This window comes from Salmo trutta, chromosome 1 (genome assembly GCF_901001165.1).
Source record: "Salmo trutta chromosome 1, fSalTru1.1, whole genome shotgun sequence".
Taxonomy (NCBI): Eukaryota; Metazoa; Chordata; class Actinopteri; order Salmoniformes; family Salmonidae; genus Salmo; species Salmo trutta.
The window spans coordinates 8,746,602-8,758,543 of record NC_042957.1 but is presented as its reverse complement, the minus strand read 5'-3'; the positions used below and the strand labels follow the sequence as shown (position 1 = coordinate 8,758,543).

The 11,942-nt window shown below is 44.0% G+C and overlaps 1 protein-coding gene across 8 annotated transcripts in view; it reads left to right on the top strand.

Moving 5' to 3' along the window:
- Window positions 1-3,660: 3,660 nt before the first annotated feature.
- The window catches only part of LOC115157240 (coiled-coil domain-containing protein 85C-B), a 108,323-nt gene continuing 100,041 nt past the window's right edge, over window positions 3,661-11,942 (top strand). For 6 of the 8 annotated variants that reach the window (XR_003868439.1, XR_003868425.1, XM_029705777.1 and 3 more), the window contains exon 1: window positions 3,664-5,179. Coding sequence is in view for 6 of the 8 variants with exons in the window: in XM_029705777.1 (XP_029561637.1) it covers window positions 4,435-5,179 (745 nt within the window). In the remaining 2 variants the exon portion in view is untranslated. Of the gene's footprint in view, window positions 5,180-11,942 lie in introns of all 8 variants that reach the window. The other 2 variants (XM_029705451.1, XM_029705862.1) reach the window with 2 other exon arrangements.

Here is an 11,942-nt window from a genome sequence, read left to right as displayed (position 1 = left end):
TTTCTGGGATATTTTATTTCAGCTCATGAAACATGGGACCAGCACTTTACATGTTGCGTTTATGTTTTTATTCAATATACAGTACCAGTCAAAAGTTTGGACACACTACTCATTCAATGGTTTTTCTTTATTTTTACTATTTTCTATATTGTAAAATAATATTGAAGACATCAACACTATGAAATAACACATATGGAATCATGTAGTAACCAAAAAAGGGTTAAACAAATCAAAATATATGTTATATTTGAGATTCTTCAAAGTAGCCACCCTTTGCCTTGATGACAGCTTTGCACTCTTGGCATTCTCTCAACCAGCTTCATGAGGTAGTCCTGGAATGCATTTCAATTAACAGGTGTGCCTTTCTTTCCTTCTTAATGCGTTTGAGCCAATCAGTTGTGTTGTGACAAGGTAGGGGTGGTATACAGAAGATAGCCATATTTGGTAAAAGACCAAGCCCATATTATGGCAAGAACAGCTCAAATAAGCAAAGAGAAACGACAGTCCATCAATCCGGAAAATGTCAAGAACTTTGAGTCTCTTCAAGTGCAGTCACAAAAACCATCAAGCGCTATGATGAAACCGTTTCTCATGAGGACCACCACAGGAAAGAAAGACCCAGAGTTACCTCTGCTGCAGAGGGTAAGTTCATTAGAGTTACCAGCCTCAACATCCAGGCTTTATCACAAGCGGCCATGATTGGGAGTCCCATAGGGCGGTGCACAATTGGCCAGCATCATCCGGGTTAGGCCGGGGAAGGCCTCATTGTAAATAATAATTTGTTCTTAACTGACTTGCCTACTTAAATAAAGGTTAAATAAAAAAACATCAGCTGTTCAGAGGAGACTGTGAATTAAGCCTTCATGTTCGAATTGCTGCAAAGAAATCACAACTAAAGGACACCAATAATAAAAAGAGACTTGCTTGAGACGCAGAGTAGGTGAACGGATGTTCTCCGCATGTGTGGTTCCCACCGTGAAGCATGGAGGAGGAGGTGTGATGGTGTGGGGGTGCTTTGCTGGTGACACTGTCAGTGATTTATTTAGAATTCAAGGAACGCTTAACCAGCATGGCTACCACAGCATTCTGCAGCGATACCCCATTCTTCTGGTTTGCGCTTAGTGGGACTATCATTTGTTTTCCAACAGGACAATGACCCAACACACCTCCAGACCTGGCCTCCACAATCACCTGACCTCAACCCAATTGAGATGTTTTGGGATGAGGTCAACCGAAGAGTGAAGGAAAAGCAGCCAACAAGTGCTCAGCATATGTGGGAACTCCTTCAAGGCTGTTGGAAAAGCATTCCAGGTGAAGCTGGTTGAGAGCATGCCAAGAGTGTACAAAGCTGTCATCAAGGCAAAGGGTGGCTACTTTAAAGAATCTCCAATATAAAATATATTTTGATTTGTTTAACACTTTTTTGGTTACTACATGATTCCATATTTGTTATTTCATAGTTTTGATGTCTTCACTATTATTCTACAATGTAGAAATAAATAAATAAAGAAAGAAAAACCTTTGAATGGGTAGGTGTGTCCAAACCTTTGACTGGTACTGTATATATAGTTTTTTTGTAATTATAATTATTCATTATTTTTTATAGAGAAATTATATTTTGAATGTAATGGGTGTATGATGACCATGGTTAGTAGGATGGACTTAATATAGGAGTGTTTCTAGACTGTACCTTGTCACTTTATACACAGTCTATGTCACTTTATACACAGTCTATGTCACTTTATACACAGTCTATGTCACTTTGTACACAGTCTATGTCACTTTGTACACAGTCTATGTCACTTTGTACACAGTCTATGTCACTTTATACACAGTCTAAGTCACTTTATACACAGTGTATGTCACTTTGTACACAGTCTATGTCACTTTATACACAGTGTATGTCACTTTGTACACAGTCTATGTCACTTTGTACACAGTCTATGTCACTTTGTACACAGTCTATGTCACTTTGTACACAGTGTATGTCACTTTGTACACAGTCTATGTCACTTTATACACAGTCTATGTCACTTTATACACAGTCTATGTCACTTTATACACAGTGTATGTCACTTTGTACACAGTCTATGTCACTTTGTACACAGTCTATGTCACTTTATACACAGTGTATGTCACTTTATACACAGTGTATGTCACTTTATACACAGTCTATGTCACTTTATACACAGTGTATGTCACTTTATACACAGTGTATGTCACTTTATACACAGTCTATGTCACTTTGTACACAGTCTATGTCACTTTATACACAGTGTATGTCACTTTATACACAGTCTGTGTCACTTTGTACACAGTCTATGTCAATTATTATGTTGTTACAGCAACGTTACAGTTCAATATAGTGTAACGACCCTGGGTTTATAAGCGCGGATATCGACGCTGCCGCTTAGGCATGCTTTTGGGGCACAGTCGATAGCGCGCTGGACTTCGGGCTAGAAGGTCGAGGGTTCGAGACCTGTTTCCTGCCTGTTTCATTACATTGGTGTCAGAAGTGGGATAACCCAGGGTCGTTACAATATATTCAATATACAACATATTAAAAACTGTAGAGAGCTTTATACAGTATATATTCACTTCTTCGGTGAACTTCCTAACCAACATTATTATTTCAGTGCGTCTGTTTTAGTAAATGTAGCCGGATTTAGTAGAATCATTTAGAAAACAATCAGAGCCCCAGAAAATAATAATACTTTTGTCCACAAGGTGTCGCTGTAAACCCGCGGAATAAAGACCATTCATGTTTTGCCACTTTCTTGTTTACACTCGTGACCTCTGGATGAGTGTCATTTTAAATACATGTTGAATGAATTGCTGTTGACTGAATTGCAAGTGGAATAATTCTACTTAGACTTTTATGATGGGTTGCATTGTGAAAACTCAATCAAGTGTAACATTTCTTTCCTCTGCCGCCTCAGCTTTGATGATTCAGTAATTAGTACAAAGTTTGGAAACAGTGTATCCATTGTTTGAATTGGGTCAACATGCCAGGGCAAGGAAGTGCACACCAAAGCTATCATCATTTTCACATAGGAATTAAAAGGATTGAGACATTCTGCAGACTGAAAGCAGGAGACAGTGCTTTATTATAGTGCTGTAGGTTATTAGGCCAAACCATGTTTATAATATGTTTATAACACGATAATAACAGGTCACATAGCTATAAATGATGCATCTCAGTGCTAGAGGCGTCACTACAGACCCTGGTTCGATTCCAGGCTGTACCATAACCGGCCGTGGTTGGGAGTCCCATAGGGTGGTGCACAATTGGCCCAGCGTCGTTAAAGTTTGGCCGGGGTCGGCCGTCATTGTAAATAAGAATGTGCTCTTAACTGACTTGCCTAGTTAAATAAAGTTTACATTTAAAAACATTAAAAACAATTAAGAATAGTGTTCTATTTTCATAATTATTCTGTTGAATTTCAATTACTGGAACTGACCAATTTAATTGCATATAGTTATTTTCAAAACAGATCTATTTTATAACATTTATTGATAAATGTATGCATTTTTTATTATAAGAAAAGCATGCATTTTCACCTCTTTCATAACGTGTGAAGTGAAGATCCTTACTGGCCCTTTAAGAAGGCAGTGACATCCATTGCGTGGAGTGGGCACGATCAGGCCTGCCTCTTGATTGGCCGTCTTGACAGAGAGCTTCTTGAACCTTTTCAAACTGTACGCACTACAGTCCGTGGAAACAGTGGAGAACCGTGCTAATTCCCAACGAGCTCCGGTATTCACTGCGCGTGCAGGCGCTCACCACTTCGGGGAAATAGGCTTATCTTTCAAAGAGCTCGAGCACCGTGTCGGTTGTAAAAGCCAGTCGTTCCTGTTGTCTCGGAAATGCAACATGCGGAAATAGTAAATAGAGTGCTATTAATTCGTTTTTTATAAAAACGTTTCCAAACGCATATTCGTGTTCGATTTGTAGCAGAATTGTTAATAATTTTCGTTTTTTTTCTTCATACGTGCATGACCGGATTTGCACATGCAATTCTGGAATGCGGAGGATTCCTCTGACAGGTCTCAGCGCGAGGGATATGTGATGGAGCTTTGATCGGTAAACATCCACTTGTTTTTTTGTCGGGATGTTACTAATATTTACACGTTATAGACACGAGTTATGAACAAATGCAAAGATAAAGAATAATTGCAAATACCAACCGCGAGGTATTTTTTTTTGAACGACAGGTGAGGGTGTACTGCATGCAGCCTCTTCTGAATGGTTGACGTAGACAACATCGCATTTTCATTTGATTCATTCAACTTTTCCACCTTTATTTCCGTATCATGTATTCGCATTTCAATACAATTCCGCAATTGAGACTCGGTTAGTTTAGCCTAAACATCCAGCTTACTGCCTTCCTGTTATATCTTACCGAGGAGAAAGCACAGACCGCGCTGGGAGACATGGCTACAAACCTGTCAGAGGGACCCAAGGATCCAGACCTGAATCAGCTACCGGATGAAGAGCTGCTGCGATGCGGCAAGGAGGAGCTGGTCAAGCGGCTACGGAGGCTGGACAACGAGAAGATGAACCTAATGATGGACCACGGCAACATGATGAAAGACGTTAACCGGAGGCTGCAGGTGCACCTGCACGAGATCCGCAACCTGAAGGAGATCAACCAGAAGCTCCAGGACGACAACAACGAGCTGCGCGAGCTCTGCTGCTTCCTGGATGATGACCGGCAGAAGGGCAAGAAGCTGTCCCGGGAGTGGCAGCGGTTTGGCCGGTACTCAGCAAGTGCCATGTGGAAGGAGGTGGGCACCTACCAGCTAAAGCTCAAAGAGCTGGAGGCCAACCAGGAGAGGTTGGTGCGTGAGAACACGGACCTGAAGGAGATCATCCTCATGCTGGATGAGGAGAGGAACGGAGTGGGTTCCCGGAGCTCCATAGACTCCCAGTCCAGCCTCACCAACCTGAATGGTGGGACAGGGACAGTTCGGGATGTCGGGGATGGGAGTAGTACCTCTAGCACTGGGAGCGCAGGCAGCCCCGACCACCACCACAACCACAACAACCACCACCACAACCACATACACAAGCTGCCCGCGGAGAGGGAGGGCAAGCTGGGGAGCACCTTCCAGAGGAGGTCCATGGATGACCTGTCGGCACCACACCATCACAGGAGCATCCCTAATGGACTCTGTGGTAAGTCAACGTTCCTACACCTGTCATACACCTGTTATACTCACTTGTCATTCACCTGTTATAGCCTACATCTCTCCCCACACCTGTCCATAGGCCATCTCAATGGGCCATACCAGCCAGGCTTGAGCTGGGATGTTGAATGCATAGGATAAGGTGGAACTAGACTTTGCACCAGCAGTAGGGAATAACAAAGCAGAGCCATCCCTATATGGGTCTGAGACAGACAGACAGCTATTCAGACAGATATATCGTTCAGACAGACAGATATACCGTTCAGACAGACAGACATACCGTTCAGACATACAGGCCGTTCAGACAGACAGACAGACAGTCCGTTCAGACAGACAGACATACCGTTCAGACATACAGGTCGCTCAGACAGACAGACAGATATATCGTTCAGACAGACAGATATATCGTTCAGACAGACAGATATATCGTTCAGACAGACAGACATACCGTTCAGACAGACAGACATACCGTTCAGACAGACAGACATACCGTTCAGACAGACAGACATACCGTTCAGACAGACAGACATACCGTTCAGACAGACAGACATACCATTCAGACAGACAGACCGTTCAGACATACAGGTCGCTCAGACAGACAGACAGTCCGTTCAGACAGACAGACCGTTCAGACAGACAGACATACCGTTCAGACAGACAGGTCGCTCAGACAGACAGACAGTCCGTTCAGACAGACAGGCCGTTCAGACAGACAGACATACTGTTCAGACAGACAGACATACCGTTCAGACAGACAGACATACCGTTCAGACATACAGGTCGCTCAGACAGACAGTCCGTTCAGACAGACAGGCCGTTCAGACAGACAGACATACCGTTCAAACAGACAGACATACTGTTCAGACAGACAGACAGACCGTTCAGACATACAGGTCGCTCAGACAGACAGACAGACATACCGTTCAGACAGACAGACCGTTCAGACATACAGGTCGCTCAGACAGACAGACATACCGTTCAGACAGACAGACATACTGTTCAGACAGACAGACAGACCGTTCAGACATACGGGCTGGTCAGACAGACAGACTGCTCAGACAGACCATTCAGACACAAGAGATGTTGGACAGTGATGCTGCCAAGGCCTCAGTGGTCTTCTCTCCTCCAGATTGATTCAGTCAAGGCCCACACAGCAGTGGATCAACCTGCCGTATGACAGAGTCTGACCCACTGGCTTTTTGGTGGACAGACACGCCGCTCCATATGTGTCCCCATATGTGTCCCCATATGTGTCACCATATGTGTCACCATATGTGTCACCATTTGACTAAACTATTATTGTTGTGGATACCTCACTGTTGCTGTGTTTAAATCCTCCCTCATCCTGACATGAAGTCATGCCTGGGATGCTTATAACACACTCACACGCTCACTGGATGCTTAAGTAGTGTCTTCAGTGTATCACAATCAGATTGATGTGTGGTGAATTAGGTCACTGAGTACCACGGCCCTGAAGGAAGATGAGGAGACTATGTTAATTGCTTTTAGAAGGACTCCGGCAAATTGATTTTGGATGAGTTCACTGACTATCATTGTTGTCTTTGGCTGTCCTCTCTCTCTTGTCCTCTCTCTCTCATTCTCTCTCTCTCGTTCTCTCTCTCGTTCTCGTTCTCTCTCTCTCTCATTCTCATTCTCTCTCTCTCTCTCTTTCTCATTCTCTCTCTCTCTCTCTCTCTCTCTCTTTCTCTCTTTCTCTCTCTCTCTCTTTCATTCTCTCTCTCTCTGTCTCTCTCTGTCTCTCTCTGTCTCTCTCATTTCTCATTCTCTCTCTCTCTCTCTCTCTCTCTCTCTCTCTTAATTCTGGTAGGTTTCTACACTACTTTCCGTCCATCTATAGCATTTCTTAATAATATGCAGTTCCTTTGGTTTTGATGCCTCGTGATTGTGCATTGCTCTGTTCAAGTAGACTCTGATTTTGCTGTGATCTGATAGGGGTGTCAGTAGGCTGACTGTGAACGCTCTGAGAGACTCTGGGTTGAGGTCAGTGATAAAGTAGTCTACAGTACTACTGCCAAGAGATGAGCTATAGGTGTACCTACCATAGGAGTCCCCTCAAAGCCTACCATTGACTATGAACATACCCAGCATGCGACAGAGCTGCAGGAGTTGTGACCCGTTTTTGTTGGTTATGTTGTTGTAGTTGTGTCTAGGGGGCATATGGGGGAGGGAATGTTGACCTCCAGGTAGGTGTTTGTCCCCCTGTGTGCTGAGAGTGTCAGGTTCTTGTCCAGTTCTGTCATTTTTGTCATCACAGACTAGTACCTGTCCCTGGGTCTGGAACTGATTTACTTCCCTCTCCAGGATGGAGAAGCTGTCTTCATTAAAGTATGGGGATTCTGTAGGTATCACACAGGAGGACATTTCTCCCTGTTGAAATCATTTCCTTTTGAATTTCTAGCCAAATGTAAAATGTTCCTGTTTTGATTCATTTAATAGAGTGAGTTAGGTCTGCTCTATACCAAATTAGCATACCCCCTGAGTCCCCTCCCTGTTTCACACCTGGTAGTTTGGTGTATGGGACTACCAGCTCTCTGTAACCAAGAGGGCAACCAGTGGGTCCGTCTCCTTTATACCACCCACCTGGTAGTTTGGTGGATGGGACTACCAGCTCTCTGTAACCTAGAGGCCAGCCAGTGGGTCCGTCTCCTCTATACCATCTTTCTTGTAGGATGACAATGTCTGTATTTCTGATTTCGTTGATGAAGTCCAGGTTCCTGCTGTTTAGGTCAAAGGCAGAGGACCTCAGGCCTTGGATAGTCCAGGATGACATAGTGAGGCTTAGTGTTCCATAAAGTGTCCGATGTTGTTGGTCGTGTGGTTTGGCCTCAGACCAGTAAGCGTGAGCAGAGCCTGCTGAGCATCTGGTACATGCCATTGACTTGGGCTAGTGTAAGCATGGGGGTTGGGCCTGTTTACCTGCTCACGGCCGGGGCGTATGTGTGAGTTTCATGTTGAGGCCTTCTTTGTGGGAATGGGGGGCATGGGGTGGGCAGGAGAGGCATAGGTCTGATCTGAGTGGGTCTATATGGGGTGTGGTGGTTGGTTTGGGGGGGTATTGATTGTTTTGGAGTGGGGGTGTGGATGTGGCTGGTGGTGCTGTGGTCTGGATATAGAAGTCTTTTCCTGGTAGACTCTCTCTCTCTTTTGTCTTTCTCCAGACCTGATGAGCCCAGGGCATTTCTCTAAATCTGTCTCTAGTGCTGTGTTGTGAGGTTGGAATAGGACAGATGGCCTGATAAGGAGGATTCCTTCACAGGCGACGCCTCCTGACCCTACACAGATCTCCCTCTCTCTTTCTCTCTATGGCCTGCTTAGGATATCTCTCTTTCTCTCCCTCTCTCTCCCTCTCCCTCTGTTTCACTATGGCCTGCTTAGGATATCTCTCTTTCTCTCCCTCCCTCTCTCTCTCTCCCTCTCTTTCACTATGGCCTGCTTAGGATATCTCTCTTTCTCTCCCTCCCTCTCTCTCTCTCCCTCTCTTTCTCTCTATGGCCTGCTTAGGATATCTCTCTTTCTCTCCCTCTCTCTCCCTCTCCCTCTGTTTCACTATGGCCTGCTTAGGATATCTCTCTTTCTCTCCCTCCCTCCCTCTCTCTCTCTCCCTCTCTTTCACTATGGCCTGCTTAGGATATCTCTCTTTCTCTCCCTCCCTCTCTCTCTCTCCCTCTCTTTCACTATGGCCTGCTTAGGATATCTCTCTTTCTCTCCCTCCCTCTCTCTCTCTCCCTCTCTTTCACTATGGCCTGCTTAGGATATCTCTCTTTCTCTCCCTCCCTCTCTCTCTCTCTCTCCCTCTCTTTATCTATGGCCTGCTTAGGATATCTCTCTTTCTCTCCCTCTCTCTCCCTCCCTCTCTTTCACTATGGCCTGCTTAGGATATCTTTCTTTCTCTCCCTCTCTCTCCCTCCCTCTCTTTCACTATGGCCTGCTTAGGATATCTCTCTTTCTCTCCCTCTCTCTTCTCTCTTTCTCTCCCTCCCTCTCTTTCTCACTATGGCCTGCTTAGGGGACATTTGAAATGCATCAAGCAGACTAGAAATCAATGCCTCGTCCTAAGACCTAAATACCCAGGCTTTAGCAGGCTGTTGGATGAAATACCATGATGAAATAGGATGCTAAGCCTGGTTTTAGCTGCATATCACCACCAATAACACACACACACACACACACACACACACACACACACACACACACACACACACACCAATAATGGCAGGATCTGTCTGTAGGATAAATAGAATCTGTTTCGTGCTGTAACATACAAACAGACAGGCCGCCCATATCCACACTCTGATTCGTTCATTCATTTTAGGAAGGCAACATAGGACCACATCTTGCAGGAAATTACATTCTATATACACAGATGGTGTCTTTTGAGATTCCAGTGATTGTAGAATTTCCGAACCCTGAAGGTATATATACCATATCCTAGCAGCATGCTAGCAAGCGGAGCTGTTTTTAATCTGCACACAAACACATTTTTGGGCCATGTTTGTGCATCATTGCGTAACTGCAATATTGTGTCTGCTTGTCTGCCTGTGGCGGAATGGGACAGGGTTGGGGCTGGACAACCTCTCTAACCTGATATTTTTCTAGAAGTGATGTCCTTGCATGTCCCCGAACCTTCCTCTTCCCATCACACTGTCAGACAGAGGGCATTAGGGAAATCTACACAGATTGTCTACTTGACTGGCATGGTCAAAGTGTAAATAAAAGGCTCACTGCAGTGAGTAATTAGTGCCTAGTCTATTTGTGCTCTATCTGTACTAAAAACCCTGTACAGATAAACATTCTCTCACCCACCATGATCTGTCTCTCCCCTCCAACGGATCTCTGTATAATACTACAACTAATAATAATACTTATAGTAGTAATAAAACAAATATGTTCTTTTCATACAGAATCTCAGCCACTTCAAAAAAAACGAAACCCCCCCCCCCAAAATTCTGTCAGTTTATGGGAGATGTTCTTCCACAGATGGGTGCTGATGCACAGCTGGTTGATCACCATTCAGAGCCACGCTGATGGAGGAGGTCTGATGTTTGAAGTCCAAGGGGAACAGATGTTTGTTGCTGCCTGAATGTTGAGTTGTGTAGCTTCACTCATGGCGTCCAGATGCCAACGAGGCCTTGGGGACTTTAGTAGACAAACACGGAGGTGCTAAATGAGAGAATTTGCCAGAATGGGAGGAGGTATGGAGAGATAGGAGGAGAGATAGGAGGGGAGGAGTGGGGGTAGAATATTCTAAACCTGGCTTGCTGTAAAATAAGGAATATAAATAAGCTGTTATTTATTACCTTTGGTATTACAGAATATACTGTAGACCCTGTTTCACGACACACTGACGTCACGCACAGATGAGCGCGACTCTTGGCGGCAGTCAGAAAGTCATCGCTATCTGCACCCATCCAACATAACCTCCATGTACATTCTTATTACTTCTAAACAAAATCACTTTTGTGGGTTCTCATACGCTTACAATGTTGTTTTGATTGTTGCTTGAACAGTCGCTACGATTATATTTGGTTGTAATCTTTAAAAAAATAACTATTCTGGATGCAGCAGTTGTTAGCTAGAATGCTAACGCTCGTTGACATAGGCTGGAGCAAAAGCTAAAGAGCCGTTTTACTGGTTGAAGTTGAAGTGTTTTTTTAAAAGTATAATGCAGTTGATTTGCGATGCTGACACAATCATTATATTAAGCAGGACATTCATACGAGCCTTAAAATCCAATTATAACGCAGAAGTAGTGTGAAATGCACTCATAAGCAACATGTAAATAGAGGCTTTTTTTGCTGCCGTTCCATAAGAACTCCATGTTTTGCCACCATCCTCCGCACATCGCCCTCGTGAGGCAATGTTTGCAAACACAGAAAGGGGTCAACCCAGTCACTGCTCTGTTCTGTTCTGCCGTCTCCACTCTTGGATTCTCCCACATAGCCCTCCACACATTTTGGGTTGGCTCAGGTTGGGGTGTTGGGGGGTAGGCTGGAGGAGGCAAGACGGGTGGAGTTTCTGGGGCGTCCCACTGTCAGTGTATTGGAATTTCTCTGGCTTGGAGTTTGCTGACACTTCTCTCCCCTTGGGGATAACTATCTCTATACAGAATGAGTCTTAAGGTGTAGCTTAACTAGCTCTATACAGAATGAGTCTTAAGGTGTAGCTTAACTAGCTCTATACAGAATGAGTCTTAAAGTGTAGCTTAACTAGCTCTATACAGAATGAGTCTTAAAGTGTAGCTTAACTAGCTCTATACAGAAACAGTCTTAAAGTGTAGCTTAACAAGCTCTATACAGAAACAGTCTTAAAGTGTAGCTTAACGAGCTCTATACAGAAACAGTCTTAAAGTGTAGCTTAACTAGCTCTATACAGAAACAGTCTTAAAGTGTAGCTTAACTAGCTCTATACAGAAACAGTCTTAAAGTGTAGCTTAACTAGCTCTATACAGAAACAGTCTTAAAGTGTAGCTTAACTAGCTCTATACAGAAACAGTCTTAAAGTGTAGCTTTCTAAGCCTGGAGAGATGGAGGAATGCATACCGCATAGTCTTAACATTTACAAGTGGTAAAACACCAAGAAATGATTTACATGCAACTTCCTTCCAGACATCTGTGTGATTGGATGGGTTATTGAAGATTGTTGATTGGATGGGATATTGAAGAACATTGATTGGATGGGATATTGAAGAACATTGATTGGATGGGTTATTGAAGATCATTGATTGGATGGGT